At 41.2% G+C, this 27,499-nt stretch overlaps 1 protein-coding gene across 1 annotated transcript; it reads left to right on the forward strand.

The window, feature by feature from the left end:
- The first annotated feature begins 5,833 nt into the window (after positions 1 to 5,833).
- Nlrp14 (NLR family pyrin domain containing 14) lies at positions 5,834 to 26,782 on the forward strand. The gene is made up of 11 exons (XM_048361269.1): positions 5,834 to 6,266; positions 6,915 to 6,983; positions 7,920 to 9,510; positions 12,076 to 12,246; positions 14,963 to 15,130; positions 19,136 to 19,306; positions 19,766 to 19,936; positions 22,370 to 22,540; positions 23,705 to 23,875; positions 25,945 to 26,115; positions 26,650 to 26,782. Exons 1-11 carry the CDS (start codon positions 5,834 to 5,836, stop codon positions 26,780 to 26,782), a joined length of 3,420 nt encoding a protein of 1,139 aa, XP_048217226.1.
- The last annotated feature ends 717 nt before the right edge of the window (positions 26,783 to 27,499 follow it).

A 27,499-nucleotide genomic window follows, 5' to 3' on the forward strand; every position in this document is an offset into this window, starting at 1 on the left:
GGCTTTGCACAAGCTAACAAGCTAGGTATGGGCTCTAGCACTCAACTGTATATACCTCAGCCCTTGAATTAGGGTTTTTTTGGGTTGTTTATTTTGGTACCAGTCCTGGGGCTTGAACTTAAGCTTGGGCACTATAGCTGAGCTTTTAGGCTCAAGGCTAGTGCTCTACCACAGAGTCACACCTCCACTTTTGGCTTTTTTAGTAGTCTTGCAGGCTTTCCTGCCTGGCGTGGCATGCAATCTTGATCCTCAGATCTCAGTCTCCTGAGTAGCTAGGATGACAGGCATGAGCACCCAGCTTGAATTCATTTTTCTATGAATCTTTGCCATCTGGGCTTCTGATTTCTGACTGTGATTGAGGCTGATCGATTCCACCTTGTTCCCTTGCTCCCATATCTTAGGATCAGCTGCCTCACACCCCCACACGTGCATTTGCTTCTGGCCAAATTAAATGCTGGTTTCTACTGTGCCAGTAAAGTTCCAAGGGCTGAGGATTGCTCCTGGAGAAATGCTGCCGGAAACAGGGTGATGGCTATCTCCAGATTCTTCTAAATCTTGCTACTATGTAAACACAAAAAGGAAAAAAAAAAACCTGTTAAAATAAAAGCAAAGCCATGCGTGAACACCCATTTATTCCTTTGTTTCATAGCTGGCAACTGAGAGCCATCCTAATTCTTGAAACTCTTGGGTTCTAAGCCGAGTCTGAGACCCCCCTACCTCCAGGATCCAAGGGGAACTATCATGGGTGATTTGATCCAGATTTTCCTGAAATATTCAGGGAGGCCCTTGCCTTAGCCATCTCTGCACTTGTGATTTCCTTCCTATCTGCTTCCTCTCCCACTCACTTTCTGCAAAATGTCACCCCAGCAATGTCTTCCCCCCCTCCATTTAGAGAAATAAAACCCTCTCTCTACCCCACCCCTGGCACAATATCCCTTCCCCTAGTGTTTTCCTCACCTGCGCTGCTGCTCTCATTTGTGCTCCTTGACTATTGTGTAAATGTCATGGGGGGGGGGCAGGAGCTGACTAGATCCACTGTCCACTACTGGAGGGCTCCCCCCACAACAAAAAACCCACCAAGAAATCATCACTATGGAGGGATCATCCAAAGAGTGAATACAGGGACAGTGTTTGTTGGGAAGTCAGCCAGTCTGGGAAACAAGCAGAGGAAGGTAGGGTCCAAATCCTAGACGGCCTCCACTCCCTCCCCCCTCCTTCCCTGCACCATTATTGGCCATTAGCCAAGGAAGGAGAAGGCGTGGTGAGCACAGAGGGCCCTAAGTGTCTTCTCCTGGGGGTGGGGGGAGTAGATAACCAGGCACCAGCCCAATGGGAAGAGAGACTCTCTGGGCGGGCCCTGGGGGGAGCCAACCAGGCAGGACCAGCCCACTCAGCCCCCACATCCGGCTCGCTGCACTCTTAGCCTGGAGAGGCGCAGGGTCAGGTCTCCCTGCTTGAACGGGTACTCGTGGAGCCCTTCGCTTCCCACCTTCTTTCCCTCTGCTGCTCTTGGCTCTCCTGTGTGGAATTGAACCTCGCCTCCAACGCCCACTGAGATCCGAGGTATGGAAGCCCCCCCCCCCTATTCCTATTGGACTCGGTGGGAATCCTTCTGGTGCCCACATTTTGTGTGAAAAAGAAAGGGGATGAGGTGGTCCAAGGATGATGGGCAGGCGCAAGTGTTGCCAGCACCCTTGGAGGTGCTGATAACCTAGGCAGGACACGATGGGGAAGGGCAGTGGTGGGGTGAGGGTCTGGGGTCACCTGGGGTTAAGAGTGGGGTGCCTGAAGCAGAGTTCGCAAGTAGCCTTTGTGCGGAGACCTTGTAACTCAAGCGCAGAGGCACCTGAACTCGCCCAAACTAAAGCGGTGTCCATAGAACCAGGCACGATAGGACACACCTGTAATTCCAGCTACCTCAAGAGTCAGAGGTCAGGATTCGAAGCCAGCCAAGGCACAAAGGAACAAACAACAAAACCTGGAGACCCTATCTGAAAAACAACTAAAGCAGAAAGAGTTGGGGACAAGGCCCCATCCTTGAGTTCAAACCCTGGTACCTCCCCAGTGGGGATGGGGGTATGAATCTACAACTCACACCTGTGCTGGTGAATTCAGGCACTCCTTTCTTTTGCTGCCAGCAGCTGCTTGTCCTAAAATCCCAGGCTATTTCAGTCACCTGTGCGGCCTGCTGTTCCTCCTCCCTAGCGCAGAGCTGCTGTCCTGGCCGAGCTAAGCCGCTTGGCCGCCCAGGTACGGCAGTATACAGCACATCTCTCTTCTTCGCTGCAGAGTTCTGCATTTGGGGTCCAACCCACCCGAGTACAGACCCCCACCCACCTTCCCCAGCCTACCCTAGAATTGCGCGTTCTACTTGGGACTATGCACTCAACAAATTCAAGTTCGGTTGGAGGGCACTCATTTCTTCCTCTGGGATTTGAGAAATCCTCCTGCCTCAACCTACCGAGTAGCTGGGATTGTAGTCATGAACTACCATGCTGGGCTTATCAATTTTTTTTGGCCAGTCCTGGGCCTTGGACTCAGGGCCTGAGCACCGTCCCCGGCTTCTTCCCGCTCAAGGCTAGCACTCTGCCACCTGAGCCACAGCGCCGCTTCTGGCTGTTTTCCATATATGTGGTGCTGGGGAATCGAACCAAGAGCTTCATGTGTAGGAGGCAAGCACTCTTGCCACTAGGCCATATTCCCAGCCCTATCAATTCTTTTTAACCTCACACTTAGAGTAGAATAACTTTCTCCCTTCCCCTCTCTCCCTCTCCCTGTTTCCCTCTGGCGCCCCTCCCCCTCTCTCTTTCTCATCTGGTTCATTGAAGTCTGTAATTTGGTGAATGGTTATTAGGTAATACCTATGTCACTAGCTCAGGAAACAGACCATCACCAACAGCTAAGAATCCCAGGGTCATTTATCTCATTGGCAATTACGGCCCCTCCTCATTTTCCACAGAGGTAAACTGATATTTATAATTCTTTACCTCTAGCCAAATTAAAACATATCCATCCACAAGCAGTACAATAGGCTTTTAAAAATGGAAATGTACGGGCTGGGATGATGGCCTAGTGGTAAAGTGCTCATCTCGTATACATGAAGCCCTGGGTTTGATTCCTCAGCACCACATATATAGAATAAGCCAGAAGTGGCGCTGTGGCTCAAGTGGCAGAGTGCTAGCCTTGAGCAAAAAGAAGCCAGGTACAGTGCTCAGGCCCTGAGGTCAAGCCCCAGGACTGGCAAAAAAACAAAACCAAACAAAAATGGAAATGTAGTACATAACCTTGTTAGATTTGACATTCATCAACAATTTATGTGTCTTCATTGCTATGTAAGATCTCATTGTATGAATTTATCTTAATTTATATTCTGCAATTGATGGAGACTTGATCTTTTGGGGTGCTTAAGAATTAGATGATGGCACTGTGGTGATTCATACACACACACACACACACACACACACATACACATTTCTGTGTGGAGATTTCTGAGGAATAGAATTGCTAGGCCATAAAGCATGCAGAGCAACAGTTAAATTTTATTGGAGAATAGTTTTCCACCTCATAACCTATGTCATAACTATGGCATATTTGTTGCAACTAAGACAATTACTAAAACAACTAAGTTTCAGTCAACTGGGATAGCAGTAGTTTTCCCTAGTGTTTATTAGTCCTGTCCAGGACACCATATCACATGTAGTCTTTTTCATTTCCCCTCATCTCTTCTGGTCTATGATGGTTTCCCAATCACTCCGTGTGGCCGAGGACAAGAATTTTGAGACATACAGGTCTTCCTTCCACGTGGGTTCAGCTGATGTCTGCTTCACGGTTAGGCTGGGGTTATGGGTTTAGAGGGGAGGACTACCACAATGGTGATGTACCATTCTCATCACCTATCATCAGTTGGACACAGTATAAATGGCTTAGTGACTGATGAGGTCAGCCTTGATCATAAGGCTACTAAAAATGGAGATTTCTTACTATAAATTTGTTCAACTCACCCCTATAGCCTACTCTGTGAAAATAAATCAGCTTGTTCATTGTTGGGAGTGCAGTAAGATGGGATGGGCTTGAGCGCCATCTCCTGGGAGAGGGAGTAACTACATAAAAGTAGCTCTTTCTAAAGGGCTTTCCCTATTTTTGTCCTCTTAATCTATACCACTATAGACTTAGAAGATGCTGTAGGCTCATATTTTATATTTCTAGCTCCAGCCTTAAAAATCACGAGTTAACATATTAAAACTTCATGCAATGCTGTACCTATAATCCAAGAAATGAGAGGCTGAGGTAGGAGAATTCGAGTTTCAGGCTTTTCTGAGGTATGTAGCAAGGCCTCATCTCAAAAAACCATGCCCAACTTCTGACATGTTGTAAACTGGGTTCCTGAAGTAGCTTCTTTAATCTTTAGGAGGTTACTCTTGCTACACCTGTTTACAGAGCAAAAAAATTGAAGCTGGATGCAGATGGTTCATGTCTGTAATGCTAGCTACTCAGGATGCTGACATCTGGGGATCACAGTTCAAAGCTAGTCCAGGCAGGAAAGACCATATGATTCCATCTTTGGGGTTGAAGGCATGGTTCAGGTGGTAGGGTGCCTGCCAAGGAGCATAAAGCATCCGGTGATGAGTTCAAATTCCAGTCTCTGACAGAAACAACAAAATGAACCCCCAAATATCTTTTGCTGTTTTTTTGTAACAGGATAGTAATTATTATGAGTTATCCTAATGGGATTGTGATGTTAAGTTGGGGGTATAATAGGAAGTTAATGATTGAAATGTTTGGAGAAGTTGGGCTGAAGATTGAGCATGTGGAATAAAGGGAACGTTAACTTAAAAATGGCATCAGATCTGGGTGACTGAGATGAATTTGAAGATGCTGGGAGAGTGTGGACTGAAGTGTTCATGGTGAATGAAAAAGGCTCTTAAGAGAGCTGATAAACAGAAGAAATGTAAGACTTAAAGGATTGTGAATGAGTGCTTTCAAGAACTGTCACAATAGGGGACACAAAGCTCTTCAATTAGTTGGAAGATACTTAGAGAATGATTAAGAGAGTGATCAGGGACAATTACTCAAACTCTTAAATTGCTAAGCGACAGAATCACAAAGAAATGCTCGAATGGAGTAAGGATATGGGAGTTGATGTCAGGGATATGAGATAATGCTCTTACAGGTGACATTGAATTTAACCCAGAATAACTGTTGAGGAGTGAATGTGAAAGGAGATAGTGAATTGGCGTCAATCCTCAGTCATTATGGGTTTGTGGCTGGAAATGACAGAAGTTGGCAACACATTCCACTTATATATGCTTCAAAATAACCGTGGCAGGGGTGCAACACTCACATTTTATAGGATGAAATACATGTTACATGTTGGTAGGGGAGAGGAAATAAGAGGAAACTAAATAATAGTATAAGCCTATTCTGTGCCAAGTGGTGTAAGAATTCTAACTCATTTAATCTGTACTACAGTCCTCTGGAATGGATTTTGATGTCATGTCTTTGAAGAAGAGTCTGGAGAGATCTAGAGATTAATTTCCATTATAATGTTTATACCTGGGTATGTTGGTTTGGGGGATAAATCCTGTTAGTATGAAAGAAATACAGTAGGGCAGTCTATGTTAGAGGACTATCTTGCAGTTGAAACTACATTACAGAAGACACTCTTATCAGTACCGAGCTTTATATAGTAGATCTCAACAAATGTCTTAAATTAATCTCAATTTTTGAAGGTATTTGATTTTCAATTCAGACTTTCTCTTAGGTGTTTATGCTGTGTTTTCTTCTCTTCCCCCCCGCCCCCCCCATGAAGTCTGAATCCTGATCTGTGGACAAGATGGCAGTTGCACAATCCTCCTCTTCCTCATCATTTTCCTTCTTTTCTGATTTTGGGCTGCTCTTGTACTTGAAGGAGTTAAACAATAATGAGTTATATAAATTCAAGTTACTTCTAAAGGACACGGTGGAACCAGGGTGCTGCCCAATACCCTGGGTTACACTGAAGAAGGCCAAACGAGAGAAACTGGCTAACTTGATGAACGAATACTATCCGGGACAGCAGGCCTGGAATGTGACTCTCAAAATCTTTGGCAAGATGAACCTGAAGGATCTGAGTGCAAAAGCCAGAGCAGAGATCAACTGTGAGTGGCCAAGGGATAGAACTGGGAGCAGGGAAGGCAATATCCTGGAAGCCATTGGGATGATTCTACAGGAGGGATCTGAATTAAACTTGTCTTTGGGACACAAGCTCCACAGTGGTCTTCTACAGGGCAAGCTCATTGGCTCACTTGAACATTAAAGAGGTAGAGTTTCAAGTATTCCTGACTTAGGCCGACTCCTTTATATGGTGGTGATTCACTACTTTATTACAACCTATTACAAAGATGTAAGGAATTAAGTGATAGGAATTATCCTACTTCGGTGTACCTTTGTCTAAATGCCATGAACTAAATTTTTAAAGTTCTCAAAATATTTGCTGAAATATTTCAATAATGGGCTAAAATTACTAAAGGATAAGGCAGATCCATTTTTTTCAAAATTCATCCCCAGGTTTGAGATATTTAAAATGTCACACTCATATGCAAAGCTTTTGAGCTAGATCTATGTATCTATTGTCATCTTTGAGCTTCATAGCCCTTTGAGGTCAGGATGGCCAAGGAAACTGAGACTTAATGCTCTATCACATGTGTTAAAGTTAGAGTGAGAGGATGGGGAGAGGTCTACTACTGCCATGCTATTCATAGTACAGCATTTCTTCCCCTCAACTAAGCTGGTGGAGCTTGAGGCTCTTTTGGCTCTAATTTTCTTAAACTGAGATGGTTCAAGAATGGCACCACAGGGAAGAATATAGACCCTTGTTCTAGACATCATCAAGCTCTTTTCAGTAAATCTCATGATCCTATTGGAACCTATTTCAGGGGCAGCCCGGGCTGTAAAACCAGAGGAGATTGAACCCATGGAGGTAGAAGCTCAAGAGCTAGGGCCGGGTGAGTACATTGCTATTGGTCATCACTGGTGCTTTTGAGACATTGATAAGAAGTTATAATTCCGGAGACTATTAAGATCTTCTAACTTCTAATGTTAAATCTGTTCCACAAAATATTATTATTAATGCTGATGTTAAAATTGGAGGCCTGGCCAAAGAATGGGGGCCATATTGTTTCAGGGATTCATAAAGAGCAGTATTGCAAATGTCTGGTTGCGCTACTGTGTAGGAGGCTTCTTTTTATCTTGCATCCTTGCCAGCATCTCTTCTTCCTTGGTAACTAGGAAGAGATGTCACAGTGTAGATTTTGCATTTCTTTAAGGCTTAGGATGTTGAACATTTCTTTTGTGCTCCTATACTTGAGTGGACTGTCCAATTCATTTGTCCATTTATTAAATGGATTACTTGGCTAAATATTTCAGCTCTTTTTATATCCTGGATACTAATTCTTTATCCATTGAATAGCTGGTGATATTTCTTAACAGCCTTCTTTAATTCAGGTTTTAATCCTACAGGATAATTTTGTTTGTGCATTCCTTTAAAGATGATGTCTGCTTTAATTCCAACCTATATTAAGTTCAGAATTGGGTGTGCATGTGCACTGGTACTGGGAGTTGAACTTGAGACCTTAAGTTTTCACTCAATTTTATTCGCTCACAGCAGGTGTTCTACTATTTGAGCCATGCCTCAGTTCTGGGTTGTTTTTTTTTTGCTGGTTAGTTGAAGGTAAAGAACCTCTCAGATTTGTCTGCTCAGGCTAATTCTTAACCAAGATCCTTGGATCTCAGCCTCCTGATACACTAGGATGATAGGCATGAGCCACTGGTGTTCTGATAAGTTCAGCATTTTTTGCACTGAAATGAATCAAACTTATTTTGACTAAATGTGTCTTTCCCCCCCCCCCCCCCCGCCCCATGCTTCATTCCAATGGAGGTAGGCGAGAGAACAGGATACAGACTTCAAGTGAAGGAAAATCTTACCATTTTTTTGGAGAACTTTGTGCAGGGAGATCCTGCAGATATCCGTCTTGAACTTTGTCCTCAGGAGCGACAAATGTTCGAACACCTATTTGATGTGAATGTCAAAACTGGTAAAGAACCACGGACTGTATTGGTTCAGGGACCTGCTGGAGTAGGGAAGTCAACATTAATGAGAAAGGCAGTGATAGACTGGGCAAAGGGCAATCTCTATCAGGAGAAATTTACTTACATTTTCTATCTCAATGGGAGAGAAATTAGCCAGATGAAAGAGTGCAGCTTTGCTCAACTGATATCAAGGGACTGGCCCCGAACAGAAGTTGCTATTGAAACAGTTCTGTCCCAGCCTAGTAGTCTCCTTTTTATTGTTGATAGTTTGGGAGACTTGAACTTTGCCTTCGAGGAGCCTGAGTTTGCGCTGTGTAACGACTGGACACTGGAACACCCCGTGTCCTTCCTCATGAGTAGTTTGCTAAGGAAGGTGATGCTTCCTGAATCTACCTTATTGGTGCTAGCAAGACTCCCAATTTCTGAAAGACTGACACCCTTGCTGAAGAGCGACCGTTATGCCAAGCTCCTAGGAATGATTGAAGATGAGAAGATCAGGTACGTTCACCGCTGTTTTGGAGACCGTAAGTTGTCCACAAGAGCGCTCAACCTGCTCACAAAAAATGAGATGCTCTTTAACATGTGCCGTGTCCCTATTGTATGCCGGATGGTTTGTGCATGTCTGAAACAGCAAATGGAGAAAGGTGAGAACTTTGTAGCAAGTTGCCAAACCACCACCGCTCTCTTTACCTACTATATTTCTGACTTATTTGCACAGGTAGAGGGAGGTTCCTCTTCTCTACCTAATGAAATCCAGCTGAGGAGACTGTGCCAGTTGTCTGTAGAAGGAGTGTGGACCATGAAACATGTGCTTTACAAAGACCAGCTCAGAAAGCATGAGCTCACCAAACTCGATATCTCCAAGTTTCTGGACACAAAACTTCTCCAGAAAGATCCTGAGTTAGAAAACTGCTATGTATTCACCCACCTGCACATTCAAGAGTTTCTTGCCGCTATCTTTTACTTGTTGAAAGAAAACTGGGAAAGCAGTGACTATCCTGTCAAGTCTTATGAAGACATGAAGCTGTTACTGGGAAGTGTAAGTTACCAATACTCCCATTTGACTCATTTGAAGTGGTTTCTCTTTGGCCTTTTGAATGAGGCTAGAGTAAATCAGTTGGAACAAATTCTTCACTTTAAACTATCCCTGGCAATAAAGCAGCATTTACTTCAGTGCATAGAAATGCTAGCCAACAGCGACTCTTTGCGCTCACCACTGGAATTTATGGACTTGTTACACTGTCTCTATGAGACGCAAGATGAAAAATTCATAACCCAGGTAATGCAGCATTTCCCAAACATTGAACTTCATATTTGTGAACTAACCCATCTGCCTGTGTCTTCATTCTGCCTCAAGTATTGCATGCCTTTGAGGACCCTGAAACTGTCTGTGACTACTATATTTGAAAAGATTTTCAGCGCAAAGCCAGAAAATGAAGCTTGGTAAGTATGTTTGTTGGGTTTTCTGGAAGTGTTCTATGGAGGAGTGAAAGAAGTGATTTTGTCAGAGGAACTTACTTTGCTAAGATCCCAGAATTAAGATAAGTCTTTTTTGTTGTTGGGCATTCCTCAGTGTGAATACAGTCTTTGTGCTTGTTAGCAAGCACTCTACAGCTTGAACCACACTTCTATTTCTGGCTTTTTGCTGGATAATTGGAGATGAGTCTCGTGGATTTACCTGCCCAAGCTGGCTTTAAACCATGATCCTCAGATCTCATCCTCTTGACCAGCTAGGATTAAAAGCATGAGCCACCAGCACCTGGCTTTAGTAAGAGGCCAGAAATCTCATGCTGAAAGTGGTGTACCTAGATCTGACCTAATTCACCTTCCTATAGCTTACACAAATATGGACCTTGTTTTGTCTATTTTGAAAGATCTCAGCCCTTTCATACAGGCCTGGAGACTTTTATAGGTTAGAAAGAAACAGGAGGTAGTGAATAAATACTCAGAAAGAATGGCCCTTTTACATTTATCTATAGATGTATTTTTTAATATAGGTATAATGTGCTTAACATGTTCCTAACAATTTTTAAGTATCTTAAACAAAACTCTGCCAGCCATTTTATGAGGTAGGTACTATCTTCAGTTTTACTTATGACAACATTGAGAGACATGAAGACGTAACTTGAGTGGGATCACCACCTGACTAGTCTTTGGCAGTTGTTTACAATGACAAGGTTGGAAAACCAAACAGTTTTTGAAGAAGAGTCTCTCCATTTCTCTTGAAACTTTGGGAGTTGAAATTATGGGCTGGCATACTCTGCTCTTTGCCTTTGTTTGAGGAGTTGCAGTTTCCTTCAGTGAATTTTCTTAATTGACTTCGTTCTATTTAGTTCTGTTTTTTGAAAGGTAAGATTGACTAGGACATTTAGAGTATTTCTTACACCTAATAATGCCAGGAATTAATCTGACTACTAGATGGTCAGACCTAGCTCGATGCTGGTGTCTTGTACCTGTAATTGTAGCTACTTAGAAGGCTGAGAGATCTGAGGATCATGGTTCAAAGACTGCTTGGACAGAAAAGTCCATGAGATCTATTTCCAAATCAATCAAAAAAAATTGGGAGTGGAAAAATGGCTCAAGTGGTAGAGTAGGTAGAGCACTAGCCTTGAGAAAGCAAGCCAAGTGAGAGGATAAAACCCTGAGCTGAGACCCTAGTACACACATGTGCTCATGTGTGCAGGCACACACACAGTCAGACCTAATTCTGACTACCCTTACATGTATTTCAGAGTTACCTGATGCTATGATTTGCTTTATTGGTAGGAGTGTCTGAAAAGCTAGTGTCATAAAAGGAGCAATGTAGGTCACATGACCATAGTGTACTCTTCAAAGTCACTGGCTTATAAATTTGTCTTTGCGATCCCAAGTTGGTAGGTAGGAAACACTTGAATGATTTTTAGTTTTTGCAAATTGAAAACCTCACGAGAGACCACCACTCAGCAAGTGTTGCTAATATACATGATTAAGAACACGGACACTTGCTAAGCACTTTCTGTATAGGTGCTTTGACAGTAATCCTAATAGATCCATTGTCTTTATTTTCTGAAATGAAGAAACTAAGACCCACACAAGTTAGTAAGTTTGCCAGTTTGCCTGCTATTACAGGTATCTTGCTTCTAACATGTGCCTGTTAGACATTAGTGCATGGGCTTGTGATCATTAGTTTGTTTTACTTTTTATCCTTTGCTTGAAATTTTCCTGGTGGTCATATACCCCATAATTCAAATATTTGAAGATATGAAAAGTACTTTTGTATGCTCAAGTTTGCTTATTAAATCCTTACAACTGTATACAATGAGACATTTCTGTTTTAAAGTTGAAGCAAACTTAGAGGCCACAAAAATCGATGTGATTTTTCTTACAATAATATAGGTAAGGCTGGGAATATGGCCTAGTGGCAAGAGTGCTTGCCTTGTATACATGAAGCCCTAGGTTCAATTCCTCGGCACCACATATATAGAGAAAAAGCCAGAAGTGGCACTGTGGCTCATGTTGGCAGAGTGCTAGACTTGAGCAAAAAGAAGCCAGGGACAGTGCTCAGGCCCTGAGTTCAAGCCCTAGCACTGGAAAATAATAATAATAATGATAATGATAATGATGGAAGTTAAATGGTAGATTGGGGCTCACAGCAATGGTTCTTAATTTAAACTAATTACATTTAAAGTGATTATCCACTAATGCTAATTTTCCTCCTTGATGGTGACTATTTTTTGTGAAAAGCTAATATGAACCTTCTCATAAAGATTTCTCTCATTTCTCCTGAGTCTCTTCAAAGTGAAGTCTCTCCAGGTACAGAAAGGAAGCAGATAGTTGAGAGAGGACATAGAGGCAAGTAAATCTTCTAGAGGAATCAGAAAAGACATCCTGGCTGACTGAGCCCGTAACCAAGCAGCAAGGGATGCTCTTATTGCCAAAGTCCATTGACTTTTATCATGACTGCATCCTTCCAGAGTTGGCCTGGACTGCAAGTGATTCATTGATCTTTTCTTTTTTCTAATTCTATAGGCAGAGAAATCGTTCTCAAATACTTCAAAGCTGGCATCTCTTCTGTTCTGTACTTCATGTAAGTGGCCAACTGAGAGAAATGGAGCTGTTCTACAGCACCCTTCATGAAATACCAATGAAGACATTCTACCAAGAACTTGGCCACCCAACATGTAAACTACAAAAACTACTGTAAGTCTGGCATGAGAAATTTGAATTGTTTGTCCGGTTTTGTTTTCTTAGAGGGGTAGGTCCTACCTCTGCTGCTGCTTTTTACAAGAAAGCTGGGCACTGATGGCTCAGGCCTGTAATCCTAACTGCTCAGGAGGCAGCAATCTGAGGATTATGATTTCAAGCCAGCCCAGGCCGGAAAGACCATGAGACTTTATGTCCAATAAACTACCAAAAATTGGAAGTAGAATTGTGGCTTCGGGGCTTTAGAGTGCTAATCTTGAGCACAAAGTTCAGGGACAGTGAGCAGGACCTAAGTTCAAACCCCAGGGGACACACACACACACACACACACACACACACACACACACACACACCAACAAATACCATAAAAAAGTAAACAGATGATGCCATATAACAGACACACACACACACAAAACAAATACCATAAAAAAGTAAACAGATGATTTATGAAAGATAGTTCTATTGCCTGGTTACTGTATAGAGCCATCTTTGTAGAAAGACTATTGTGTTGCATAAGGATGTAATTTCCAAATGACATACTGCTCCAAGCATATTTAGCTAGGCACAGCTATATTTAAACCCACCGTCCACAATACTCTGAGAAAGTGAACAGTGGGAACTTTTCAGAATGAGAGCTTTACTAACTTTGTTCTAGGAAAGGCTTCACTGGTGTAATAAGCAGTTGACATGCGTTTCTAAGTCTAGATCGGGATTTTCTAGATGAAGAGCACTAAATCCTAGGTTTGAGTGATCAGCATCTGGCAAATACAGTATATATTTTTGTGTTTATCTTTTACTCCACAAACATTATCTTTGTTGGCTGGGTGTTTATGGCTTCTGATTGTAATTCTAGCTTCTCAGGAAGCTGAGATGAGGATTGAGGTTGAAGCCAGCCAGGGGAGAAACACCTGTGAACTAACTCCAATGAGCTATCCAGAAAAGCTGAAAGTGGAGCTGTGGCTCAAGTGGTAGACTGCCAACCTTAAGCAAAAAAGCTCAGGGACAGTGCCCATGCTCTGAGATCAAGCCCCAGGACTACATCCATGTGTGTGTGCACACATACAAATTACCATTGTTGCATATTTCAAGTTTATTCCTAATTAGCATTTCAGTATGTGAATATACTCCCAATTTTTCATTCTCTTGTCAATAGAATCCTGGGGTTTTCTCAATTTTTAGCTATTAATGGAAAGACTATGAAACTTTGTGACACATATTTTCATCTTTGACTAATAACTTGGAATGAGATGGCATATTTCTAAATGTATGTCTTATTTAAAATACCAAACAGTTCTGCAAATACTGTGTCACTTCGTGGTTCTATTAGCCATGTATGAATGTCTCAAGTTCCTCATGCTTGTCAACCATTACTGTTGTCAGTCTTGTAAATTTTTATCTTAATTCTAGGTACCTTCATCTTTTAAAGTGTATTTGTTTGCATGTGGAAACTCCCCTTTTTATTGGATTTATTAGAAGCTGGAACTGTTTCCTGGATTCTTTTGTACTTGGTGCCTGTCAGGTGCCTAAAAGACCATTCAGTGCTTAGTGATAGATACTGAATACTGAACAAATGATAGATCCTTAATTTCCAGTATCATCAAAAATGTTCTTGTGGGGGAGAACAGGCTTCCCACCAGGTATTTTCCTCAGAATCTCAGTATTGTGAGAAGAGTTAATGATCTTAGATTTCAGGCAAGTAGATTAGGTCTGATCTTCTAGATAAATAGAATGAAGTCACGGGATGTGTCACAAGGAAGAGGTCATGGAATTCCTTTTATTCACCCCTGAGCATCTCCTTCACGGGGCCTCTTCACTGAAAACTGCCAGTCCAAATCTTATCCAATGCCTTCTTTTAGACTAGTTTCCTCTTTGAAAATACAAGGGTCTCTCAGAGGGACGGTACCATGTGATGGTTCCTCAGCTGTTGTCATCTTAGTGATAGATCCTTTTCCACTAGTGAGTGAGATTATGCTTTCAACTGATACTTACAGAATGCCTTATAGGCACTTTCACTAAACTAAGATGGTTAGTGCTATGAACTCTCAAAACTCTTCTTGTACTGGCAGAGGAGATGGGTGAAGGGAAGAGGTGATTAGTGGTCAGGGGAGAGGAGGTGGCATTATTATAAAAAAAGGCTTTGAACATTTAATGAGATGTGTGAATGTAGTGAGAATTTGGGTCAGCAAAGGCACAAATGTCATCCATCTAATATTGATGGGACTGGAAGAGAAAACATGGAAATATCAGAAGATTTAATATTTTGCTTGGAAAAAAGGAAAGAGAACAAGGAATATGTGCAACAAGGTGTTACACACTGATATCATTTATGAACTCACTGAGGTGTAGGGAAAGAATTTTAAATATTGTGAATCCATGTTGTAGTTGTAGTATTTGAAATCAACCTTAGTCATTATTGGTAGGCAATCCTGAAATGCCAAGTTCAGAGCCTGGTCTGTGCATCTCCTGATGTTATCTCCTTTCTCTTTAAGGCTCCAAAGCTAACAAGTGTCAGGATAAAAAAATATAAGTTGTAACCCTGTTGCATTTTCAAGCACTATCCTGAAACTCAAATGGTTTGAATATGAGAAACCCAGAGATGGTAGAGTAATCATAGACTAAGCATTAGATTAAAAAATGAACTAAACCAAAACAAAATGGGGTGACATAGCCAGAAGACATGTTTATAATCCTGCTGTGAATTTTTCTCCTAAAGGTTGAGATTTGTGTCTCTGCCAGTGGAGTGTATGAATATCTTTAGCTTTTTGCATCACAGCAAGACCCTGATACATCTTGATCTGAAAGAGTCAAGCATTGGAGATATTGGAGTTATGTTGTTGTGTGAAGCCTTGGGAAATCCACAGTGTATTCTGCAGACTCTGAGGTAAGTCATATATTTCTATTTGCAAAAAAAAAGGCAATTCAGATTTTGACAAGAATGATACACTTGTAGCCTGGACTTTTTTCGAGCTAGCTTAAATCTATTTTCATAAAACAGAGTTGGAGAGATCAGTAGAGTCAGGATTAACTTCTTCTGGAATAACTTATCAGCCTTCCTCCTCCCCACTGAAGAGTCCTCACTTTGATTCTTTGCATCTCTACAATATGGAGAAAAGAAAAGGATCAAGAATTTACAAGCATTTAACTTTAAAAAAAATTGGTGTAGGAATATGTTCACTGCGTTTTACACACATTGACCAGAATGCATTAATGATGGGAAATGGAACTGGGGCTGGCTCATTTGACTTGATTTTCTTTAGTAATGAATTCCCTAAAAGGGTGACATTGATCATGAAATGCACTGTACTAAGAATATAATAATGATGCTAAAATAGGTATTGTACTCAGCCTGACCTGTTGAATTGAAGCTCCCTTTTTGCAACTGCTTAAAGATAATAAAAATTATAAATAATAATAAAGAATTGCCTTCAAGATAGATTAGAAGTTCTGTGACAAGCCCAGGAGGCTGAGAAAACAGTGTGGCAGCTGTCCAGGTGCTCACTTGATTTCACATACTGTTCTCAGTGGTGGCTTTCCAGCTGATTTTTCTCTCTGAATGTGAGGATTAGTAGTCCTACTTGGTCTCTACTTGGTTGTGAGACCGCTTTTAAGGAAAATCTTTATTACTGAGAGCCAGTTAAATCTGTTTCTGACAAAAACAAAATCATCACAGAAGGTTTGTATCTTAGATTTTGCAATCCCCACACTCGAATAAGGAAGCTAAAACTGAATATCTCCATGTATGAAAGTCCCAGGTAAGGCTTTATCTGTGGGAAGCGAATTACAATCCAGGTAAACTCTGAAACTAGTCTTTTTTTTGCAAATAAGTCAATGAGTTCCATGACCACCTCTAAAAAGTCTCAACTGGTTTTCACAAGATGAAATTCACTTACAGCATATGCTGTCTTGAGAGTTGACGGATAATTGTTCGACATATGTTGAATATAGCAGTAGGCCAGACTGGTGAAGAGGTTGTTTTGTGAGCTACTTTTAAGGGACTTGGGATTTCCAGTCAAGGGCCTATGGGTAGTATTAATATTAAGAAATAGTTGGGCTGGGTGCTTGTGACTCACACCTGTAATCCTAGCTACTCAGGAGACTGAGTACCACTGATGATCGTGGTTCAAAGCCAGCCCAGGCAGCAAAGGCCATGGGATTCTTATCTCTAATTAACCACCAGAAAGCTGGAAGTGGTGCTGTGGCTCAAGTGGTAGAGCACTAGCCTGAGCTGAAGAGCTCAGGGACAGAGCCTAGGCCCAGAGTTCATGCCCCACAACCAACAAAAAAAAAAAAAAGAAAGAAAGAAAAAATGGTTGAGCTCAGTGTAGTGATGCATACCTGCAATCACAACTACTTGGGAGGTAGATGTAGATACAAGATCCTATCTGAAAAAGCAAAAGGACCAGCAGCGTGGCTCAAGTGGTAGAGTACTTTCTCAGCAAGCAGGAATCCCTGAGTACTGAGATCCCTAGTATTGCAAAACCACATTAAAAAAAAAAAAGGGCCAGGTATGAGTGACTCAGGCCTAACTACTCAAAAGGCTGGAAAATTGAAATTTGAAGCTAGCCCTGGTAGGAAAGTCAGACTTCCATCTTCAGCAAAATGCCAGGTTGGAGGTGTGGCTTGAGTTGTAGAGAGCTGTAAGCAAGCAAGCTAAGGCTCATTAGTTCAAGCCTTAGAAATAAAAAGAATAAAAAAAAGGTTGACCCCCCCCCCCCCCCGCCAGGAAAACCTAAATTTAAACTGCAAGTGAATCTATCCTGATATTTTGCTGTCTTTTAGGGATCAATATGGAGCCCAAATCCTCCACTCTCAGCTTCCCTTTGATGGACTTGCTTGTGATTGATATTATATCTTAATTGATACTGAAGTTGTCTTTGTAGATGTACGACAGCTAACCTGGGTTTTTGATCTCCACTTGTCCACGGAACTTTTTAACCATTCCAAAATAGTGTAAGAACATCAGGACTCTCCAATCCCTTCACTCCTCTGCTGCCTGTGTTGTCATTGGTGATTCTAGGATGTTCTCATTGCTTTTTCATGAAAATAATTTGGATCTGATGGCAAACATTTTTATTTGGTCAGAAAGGATTTCTTTACATTTTTTAAATGATTGAAGTTCTTTTGCTCTGCTTGTCAAGAGAATTTCATAGATTACTATAGCTCTTTCCTTGTCATTCTTCTTGTCATTTTCATCAGGGTTTTTTGGGCATCTTTTGGAGGGAGTTTCTGAAGTTTATTCTCACTTATTTGCTCATTACTTCAAACTCAGATTTTAGTTGTTTTAAATTTTGTTATACTCTTAAAACTGTTCTTTCTCTAGATCTCACATTATGTTGTTCTGTCCCTATAAAGCAAGTCTCTGTAAATGCTTTCTTTCCTCATTTTGTTGTTCATATACTTGTTCCTTAGAATATAGTCTGTTTTGCAACTTTAGTACTTTATCAACATGTCCCATAATACTGAGGTCTTGTTCTGTCTAGAAGGTCTCTATGCAAACACCATGACAAGATTGCCTTTCTTGTGGCTGCTGATTTTGTTGTTCTAATTTTTACATTTTGGCAGTAATGGTGTTGAACTCAGGGCCCATGCTTCTTAGGTGGGCAATTATACCACTTAAGTGACACCTCCAGCCCTTTCTGCTTTGGTTATTTTTCAGGTGGAGCCTCACACTTTTTACCTGATACTAGCCTTGAGCAGCTCTCCTTTTACCTGCACTCTTATCTACCTTCCACCTACACCACTCTTGGCTTATTTAGATGAGGTGTCACTTTTTATCCAGGCTGGCCTCCAATGGTCATCCTTTCAATCTCAGCCTCCTGAGTAGCTGGGATTACAGGTATGAGCCACTGTAACGGACACAGCAACTTTTGATTAGTGTGTTCGAGGATGCCCAAACAAAGTACTATAAACCAGATATTTTAAAACTTTTTCTCCATGGTGGTGAACTTGGAGGTAGAGGCAGAGGGATCAAGTGCTTAGAGCCACCCTGAGCTATGTGGTAGATTTGAGGTCAGCCTGGGCTACACAGAAAGGCTCAATCTCAAGTTAGATTCTGTTTGGTTTTCTTATTTCCAATGAATCCTGAGGCCAGAAGTTTAGGAGCAAGGTACAAGCAAGATTGATTTCTGGTAAGGTCTCTTTGCCTCTCCTTGTTGTATTCTCACATTTTTTCTTGTATGTGATCTTCTACTTTGGGTGTCTCTTTTGTGTGTGATGTTGGGGATCCGACCATGACCTTGCACATGCTAGGTAATGGGTCTACCACTAAGTCCTGGCCCTCTTCCTCTTATAAAGGATCCAAGTCCCATTGGATTTTGGCTGCACCCATATGACATCATCTAACCTTCATTACTTAATTTTAAGGCCCTTTCTCCAAATATGGTCACAGCAGAGCTTAGGGGCTTTAACATCTGAGTTTTTCAGGAACACAGCCCAAGAGACCATTGGCTCATGGCCAAGTGGAAGTTTTCAGCTTTAGGCTGTGTTCTAAAATACCCACAGAACCCGAATTCTGGGCTTAGAAGGCCACTTTACCTCTCTAATCCACTATTTTCATGGGGAGAACTCATTCCTAAGTGACTCAACTCCCGGGTTGACTTGTGAAGAGCTCCTGGGAGACATAGCCTTTGCTCCTGATACCTGCTCCACCGCTGCTGCACAAGGCAGTGGGCAACAGGACAGTCCTCTTTCTATCCATCTTCTAAGTGTGGCTAGAGGAAACTCCTCCCAGACTGGAAAAACAAAAATCCACAATTCTAATTTAAGGTTAAATAAAAAGGGAGAGAGACAGATGCTCTCAAGGTGAGTCAAAGTTGTAATTCTTTTCTGGAATGTACAATTTATGTGGTGGGTGGCTTTTTACTTTTTTGTCTGTATTGTTTTGCAGACTGGAATCCTGCAACTTAACTGCAGTTTGTTGTCCGAGTCTTGCTAAGGCTCTCACCAGAAGACTGAGCCTGATATTTCTGAATCTATCGACCAATGATCTGTTGGATGTTGGAGTGAAGCTGTTATGCAAGGCCTTAGGAAATCCAAACTGTTACATAGAGAAACTGTCGTGAGTCAATTTGTTTATAACTTAATTGGGATTTGAGTAGAAAAAATGAATGGGTAGCAGTAAGTGGCAAATTTATCAATACTAGACTAATTCTACATGTACCCTCTGTTATTCCCCTATTGCCTTATCTAGGTTAACCCTCCCCCTCCCACATGAAACTGAACCTAGGACTTTATACTTGAACGTACTGTACCACTGAATGATACCCCAGACCTCCTTTTCTTTTTTTTTAACTGGACTTTTAAATATTTTTTTGAATGATCTTAGTCGTTCCTTTTCTTCTGTTTTGTTTCATTGTATCCTATACACAGGTGCAATGGAATTCACAATTTAAGTATATCTTTTGAGGCTGGTTGTATAATAGAGGTATATGAGTTACAAGCACCAGCTATTTCCTTGCGAAGAGAGGTATGAATCTGAGAATTAATGGATCCTTTCACATTTGTGTTTCTTCTTTAGCCTACAAAGCTGTGGCTTTACGGAAGCTAGTTGTGAGGATCTTTCTATTGCTCTCATTGGCAATGAGAGGCTGACACATTTATGCTTGGCAGATAATGTCTTGGGAGACAATGGAATGAATCATATAAGTGTTGCCCTGATGAAACGACAGTATACTCTTCATAGCCTTGTGTAAGTATCTACTAATTTTGCATCTTGCCAATGTATTATTTGGGAACATAGTTAAGATGATGTGATGGTCCAGATACGTGTCTCAAGGTTTGCTAATGCAGGGCTGGAAACATGGCTTAGTGGTAGAGTGCTTGCCTTGCACACACAAAATCCTGGGTTCCATTCCTCAGTACCACATACACAGAAAAAGCCAGAAGTGGTGCTGTGGCTCAAGTGGTAGAGTGCTAACCTTGAGAAAAAGAGGCTCAGGAACAGTGCTGAGTTCAAGCCCCAGGACTGGCAAAAAAAAAAGTTTGCTAATGCAACAATATTGTGACCTTTGAGAGGTGACTAGGGCTAGTGGTGGTGGTTCAACTATAAGCCTAGCTCAGGAGGCAGCCCCACAATCAAAACAAAAACAAAACAAAACACGCAAAAACCAGGAGGCTGAGATCTGAGGATTGCAGTGCAAAGCCAGTTTGGGCGGCAAAGACCATACCAAGAAGCTGGAAATGGAGCTGTGGCTCAAATAAAAGAGTACTTCTATCCTTGGCAACTAAAAGTTCAGGCCCTGAGTTTAAGCCGAATACTGGCACAAAAATGGTAATGAGGTAAGAAGCGCAGCAAGTAATGCCATTGCTTCAGAGTGGGTTATCACAGCTGTGGATCCTGACCAAAGGATAGGACAGTTTGGCCCCTTCCTCCTACTCTCTTGTACTTCACTGTACTGCTTACTGTGTGATATAGAAAGAAAACCCTCACCAGACATAGCCTCTCAATCTGGGACTCGTCACCTTTCAGACCATAATTGCTTTTGAAAGAATTTATTCTGTTATTCTGTTATGGTTGCACTAAACAATTCCACTCCTTGTTTTCCCCTACTGTCAACTGTTCGTAATAATCATGGTGATAGTTCTTTATTCTAGACCCAGTACTAAATTTATTTTTGACTTATGCCATAGTATCTGAGGGTGTCATTTTTTTAGGTCTTACCATGTATGGGCCAAGCACATGAGACTTAGAGAATTCAATGTTTGCTTAATGTCTCAAAATAAATTGATGAATTAGGACTAAAGTCTACTACCTATCTATCTTATTTGCTTAGAACAAATAAATACATGTATATAATTAGAAAGAAATCTAGCCTTCCATTCATTGTATGGTCGGATCACAATGTGATCCTTAAGTTCATTTTGCTCTAGATAATTTCCAGATGGAGACCAAAGTGATTCTTTAATCATATATGGTTAAAATTCCTTCTGGTTTATCCATCAGTTTTCCAGCATATTTCCAACTTTACAGCCATTTTCAGAATATAGAAATTTAATAATTTTTTGTCGGGCTGGGAATATGGCCTAGTGATAAAGTGCTCATCTCGTATACATGAAGCCCAGGGTTTGATTCCTCAGCACACACATATATAGAAAAAAGCCGGAAGTGGCGCTGTGTCAAGTGGTAGAGTGCTAGCCTTGAGCAAAAAGAAGCCAGGGACAGTGCTCAGGCCCTGAGTCCAAGCCCCAGGACTGGCAAAAAATAAGGAAGTTTAATATTTTTGTACAAATTCTGCCTCATGATGATGGAAAGTTTTTATCCAAACCAGAATGCCTTTTAAAAAATCCATTTGTCATCTTCTCACAATCTTTGTTTAATCTTTTCTTTGTAAGAAACTTTAATAGTTATGGATTTACCTCTGACTCACCACCACCATCAATGTTTGAGTCCTGTAAGTGAATTGTAAATTGGAAAAGCAACACTAGAGTGCAGAAGAGTTTGTATTGAGAATCAAATTATAAATAACTGACTACTAAACCATCGTGACAATTTCAGTTCCTGTCAACAATATATTATTTATAGTCTTGTTATGTTTAATTTTTAGCATTACATGTTCAATTCCATTGGAGATAAGAGTCTCATGGACTTTCCTGCCTGGGCTGACTTTGAACTATGATCTTCAGATCTCAGCCTCCTGATTAGGATTATACGCACGAGCCTGGCTTCAATTCCAAATTAATTTTGTCATAAGCGTTAATACTTCCTCCATGTATCAGTTCTGTTGTAACAAAATCACAAGTGGCATAATGTCTCTTCCTGTATAAGAAGCTATATAAAGAATATTCATCTATACATATATAATATATAAGTATGCTTATTTACATACACGTCTTAAAATATAAGGAATACTTTTAGTACTCTCCATTTTTGCATTCTCAATTCCAGGCAGCTTCTTCTACAAAAGCAATGTAAAAGAAGTTAGCGTTTGAATTACAGTCCAACAATATGAATCTAGTCTGAAATCCACCTTGACATAGACTTAATCAGATTGGCAATGAGAGTGTCTGAGCTGAGATGGAATATTGGAAAGTAGATAAAGTATAAGGCAAATCCTTTCCAAAGATATATATCTCTGGGCAGCAGAGCAATGACTCCATCTTTCTCACCTTGTCCTTCCTGTAGGTTGAGGAACTGCCACCTCACTTCACTTAGCAGTGGATGTCTCGCAACCTCGCTTCTACAGAACAAGGGTCTGACACATTTAGATCTGGGATTAAACAGGCTTGAAGATGAGGGCGTGATACCTTTTTTGCATCTCATTGGACAGCCAAGCTGTAATCTCCAGGATTTGGAGTAGGTATCTGTGGCTTGGCTTTTGGGTGGTTTCAACTACAGATTCTCTGTGAAAAGGAGTCACACATGAAGAGAGACTGAGATCTGAGCATCTATCAGAGAAAGCAAGCCCCATCAATGCTCTCAATATTTGCAACAAACAGGAGCTAGAGGTAAAGGGGACTAATGATCACTAAGGTGATCTCATCTGCAAGGAACACAAAATGCTGGTTACAAGAAAATGCAAATCCACATATAGCATATTCCCTATGTTGGTATAAAGGTATGGCAAAATACCAGAAAACAAGGAGTGACTTGTGTTGTTTAGACTTGTCACTTCGGCTTGAAAGATGAAGAGGATTTTGCCATATGGGCTACTGCAGGCATAAGAAAAGGGAGTGCTGGGACATGTGGGACATTTTGAGGAAAATGCATACAGAAGGTTAGGACAATGAGTGAGGTCTGAAAACCTGAGGCCAGACCGTGAGTGCTCTTGAAAGCCACATAGAAAACCTGGCTGAGACAATTGTGTGTGCGTGCGTGTGCGCATGCGTGTGTGCACGCGCATGCGTGCATTAGTCCAGAGGCTTGAATGTGGGTCCTGGGCGCCGTCTCTGAGCTGCTTTTGCTCAAGGATAGCACTCTACCACTTAAGCTAAAGGTCTACTTGTAGCTTTTTCTGAGAGTTTGTGAGAGTTAAGTCTCACAGAGTTTTCCTACCTGGGCTGGTTTTGAACCATATTCCTGAGATCTCAGCCTCCCAGGTAGCTAGGATTAAAGGCATGAGCCATCAGTGCCCAGCTAAGTCACCATCACCCATCAAGAGAGATCTTTTTATATGTAGCTTGCTTCTTTCTTTGGAGATAGCACTAAGAATCTTACAATGCTTGTTTCAAAAAAATATATTAAAAATGCAAAGCTAGACATGATGGTACATTTGAGTGCTTATATTTTATATTTTAAAGTATTAGTCAAAATAAGTGTTAATATGGTTGGCGTTAACAGTTTGGTTCATACCCCGCGTGAAGTTTTTACCCACTGGTTTCTTAAGAAATCCCATCTGTTTTTACTGAGAATTAGACCTTTCCTGATTTTAGAGCCAAAAGAAAGTTTCAAATTCCTCAGCAACTCTTGAGGAAGAAACTAAGAACTGAAGGGCTCACTCTTCTTTTGTGTTTCTTATAGATTGATGGGCTGTGCTGTCACTAGGGCATGCTGTCTGGACTTGGCGACTGCTATTTTAGACAGCCCTAACCTGCGAAGCCTAGATCTTGGGAGAAACAACTTGAAGAATCAAGGAATGGAAGCCCTGTGTGATGCTTTGAGATGTGCAAACTGTACCATTGAGAGTCTTGGGTGAGGTCACAGTTTTCTATTATGAAAATGATACCTATTAGGTGGCTAGTGTAGAAGTTCTTTCATATATGGAAAGAAAATGAAAAATGGGGCTAAAGGTAAGTTCCAGTAAAAATTGAGAATATACATTTCAAATGGATCAATGTGTTACATGTTTAGTTTGGAGGCCATATTTCATATTTCTCTTGTTCCTCTTCATGCCTTGGACAGATGTATATTAAATGTGTCAAATTAGGTTCTTCCATATTCTCTCACCTTTCAGTTCCATTTGACCTTTAAATGTGTTCTATTAACTTGAAGTCTTTACTAATTCTAATCATGTGTATGTGTGTGTTTATGTATGCATGTATATGTGTGTGTTAATATGTGTTATGGTACCAGGATTTGAACTTGAAATTTCATTCCCTTTTTTGCCCATAACTGGTGTTCTACCACTTCAGCTATGCCTCCGGTCTAGCTTTTTGATGTCTAGTTGGAGATAAGAGTCTGGGAATTTTCTGCCTGTGCTTTTTTCAAACTACAGTCGTGTTTCAGCTTGCTTAGTGGCTAGGATTAAAGGCATGAACCACTGGCATCTTCATGGATTCTTGAAGTCTCGTCTATGGATTTTTCCCCCCTAGGATATTCTGTGTATGCTATTGTTATATTGTAATTAATATGACTGTCTTTCTTCCACATTAATGCAAATCCCATGTGGGCAGCAGCAACTTTAAAACTTACATGCTCAGATCAATGGCTAGGTATGCATAGGTGAGAATTAAATTTAAGTTGCTGGGGGCATCATGTGCAAAAGAGCGAGTTTAACATATTTCCTGTATTATACTATGGCTTGTGCAAGGGGCCTTGGTTTGATGGTTAACTATCTCCATTAGCTATTCTCTCCAAAGGTAGGTAATTGACTTAATGAGCTTGAAATAGGTCATAGAATTTTTACTATCTTTATAAAATAAGCAAACTTACGTTTTTAATGATGTAATGGCATCATGCTAGAGACATTATATTCCTACATATATCAAGTTCTAAAATCTATGTTGCTATATTTTGTGTGTGTGTGTGCGTGCATGCGCACCTGCACATGTGCAGGTCCTGGAGCTTCAACTTAAGGCCTTGGCATTGTCCCTGAGGTTCTTTTTTTTTTTTTTTTTTTTTTGGCCAGTCCTGGGCCTTGGACTCAGGGCCTGAGCACTGTCCCTGGCTTCTTCCCGCTCAAGGCTAGCACTCTGCCACTTGAGCCACAGCGCCGCTTCTGGCCGTTTTCTGTATATGTGGTGCTGGGGAATCGAACCTAGGGCCTCATGTATCCGAGGCAGGCACTCTTGCCACTAGGCTATATCCCCAGCCCTGTCCCTGAGGTTCTTTGCTCAAAGTTAACATTCTGCAATTTGATCCACAGCTCTACTTCTAGCTTTTTGTTGGCTAACTACAGATAGAAGTCTCAAGGACTTTCCTGCCTGAGCTTAGATCTCAGCCTCCTGAGTAGGAGCCACTAACACCTGGCCTGTGTTGCTATATTTTCAGTGATTTAGTTCAATAATTCAGTTGTTTCATAGTATTTGGTAGTATGCTTATACAATTAACTCCATGGACTGTAACTATGTAATTTTAATTCCTGACTCAGGAAAGGTATGTCCTCCTATAAATAGCTATTAAAATATTATAAATACTGTGATTCTTGAGCATTCCTTAACTTTTATTTTTTGGTGGTATTGTGGTAGGAGATTGCTAAGTTGGTGCTCTTATCACTTGAGCCAGGCCCTCAGGCCTTTTTCAGTTGACTGTTTAGTAGAAAAGGTCTCATGCTTTTTTCCCAGGCTGGCCTGGACCTATCCTCCTTTACAATTTCCACATAGGTAGGACATCAGACATGTTCTACCCAGCTTATATTGGTTTAGATGGGGTGTTAAGAACTTTTTGCCTGGACTGATCTAGAACTGAGATCTTCCATATCTTTACCTCCTGATGAGCTAGGCTTGCAGCATTCATTCACCACTATACCTACTCCCAGATCTCTTGTGTGCTTGCTTTGTTCTGAGATACAGTAATTTTTGTCTGTTCGGTCTTCTCTGTAGGTTGGAACAATGTGGTTTGACATCTGCCTGTTGTGAAGCGTTATCCTCATCTCTTCTCAACAACCAAAGACTGATAAAAATGGACCTGTCACAGAATAATCTAGGGCGTGAAGGAATTAGTATACTATGTGAAGTCTTGGGGTCTCCAGATTGTAAACTACAAGTTCTAGGGTAAGTCTTCAGCACCTTCCTGTATGATGGATTGGGAAACTCTCATTAATTAGACCACAGAATCAACCTGATTATAGTACACTGGGGTATCTTAGAATACTGAAATAGTCAGCAGATTGGTTGTGAATTGAACATTCTGGAGCCAAACTATCTGAATCTGAAATCTGGTCTTCTTACTGTTTAGGAAATTTTCTAATCTTTGTCTATATTATTGTGAGGATTGGTGAGTCAGTATAGACAAAATACATAATACTACTAAACATAAGTAGTGAAAAAAAGAGCTGCCTTCATGTTTGCTTAGAGAGAATGGCCTATGAAGGAGTCTTAATTTTAATCCGCTTTCTTCTATATTCCATTCTCCTTTGCTGCTTCTCCTTCGCAGTGTAACCCCTCGTTCTCTTTTTTCACTTGTTATGCTTATTTTCTACATTAACAGATAGGTTATCTCCCTATAAAGACACTAAAATCTTTCACAGGGAAGTGGGTATCTTTGGGAAAATGAAGTTCAAAAACCGTGTTCCCTTGTTTTCTCAGGTTATCCATGATCTTATTTGACAAGCAAACCCAGAAGCTGCTGGAGTCTACGGAAAGAAACAGCCCACACCTAGTCATTCAGTCACACACTAATGACCACCACGAAGAAGAGTCCTGGTGGCAGTGTTTCTGATCTGGAAAGCTTGATGTTTCTTCAAACAATAAAAATAATAAATCTTCATGGTGAAAGACTTGGGTTCTTAGTCTGTAAAACACTATATGCCCAGAGATACTGCACTGGTTATCCCTTAGGTACAGGTTAGTTACCTCTCTCTAAAACACATTGGGGCTGGGGATATGGCCTAATGGCAAGAGTGCTTGCCTTGTATACATGAGGCCCTGGGTTCGATTCCCCAGCACCACATATACAGAAAATGGCCAGAAGTGGCGCTGTGGCTCAAGTGGCAGAGTGCTAGCCTTGAGCAAGAAGAAGCCAGGGACACTGCTCAGGCCCTGAGTCCAAGGCCCAGGACTGGCCAAAAAAATAAAATAAATTAAAAAATTAAAAAAAACACATTATACTTGACACAGGGGCTAAGAAACTAAAATGTAATTAAACACAGAACTTTGTAAGTAAGGAATGTTTTTTCTTATTGTCAAAGTGATGTACAGAGAGGTTACGGTTTCATACGTTAAGCCTTGGGTATATTTCTTGTACTGTCTGTTACTTCCTCCCTCGTTCCCCCTCCCCCCTCCCCTTTTCCCTCTCCCCCATGAGTTGTTCAGTTGGTTTACACCAAATGGTTTTGCAAGTATTGCTTTTGGAGTCGTTTGTCTTTTTATCCTGTGTCTCTTGATTTTGGTATTCCCTTTCACTTTCCTAGTTCTAATACCAGTATATGCAGTATCC

The sequence above is a fragment of the Perognathus longimembris genome, chromosome 13 (assembly GCF_023159225.1).
Source record: "Perognathus longimembris pacificus isolate PPM17 chromosome 13, ASM2315922v1, whole genome shotgun sequence".
In the NCBI taxonomy this organism is placed as follows: Eukaryota; Metazoa; Chordata; class Mammalia; order Rodentia; family Heteromyidae; genus Perognathus; species Perognathus longimembris.

What these genes read in the sequence shown, in the direction of transcription:
- Nlrp14 (XM_048361269.1), top strand. Translation starts at nt 5,834, where the DNA reads ATGGCAGTTGCACAATCCTCCTCTTCCTCATCATTTTCCTTCTTTTCT. An exon ending in TGTATTCTGCAGACTCTGAG is followed by an intron (nt 15,131 to 19,135) that starts GTAAGTCATATA and finishes ATTGTTTTGCAG; the next exon opens with ACTGGAATCCTGCAACTTAA. An exon ending in TATACTCTTCATAGCCTTGT is followed by an intron (nt 19,937 to 22,369) that starts GTAAGTATCTAC and finishes TCCTTCCTGTAG; the next exon opens with GTTGAGGAACTGCCACCTCA.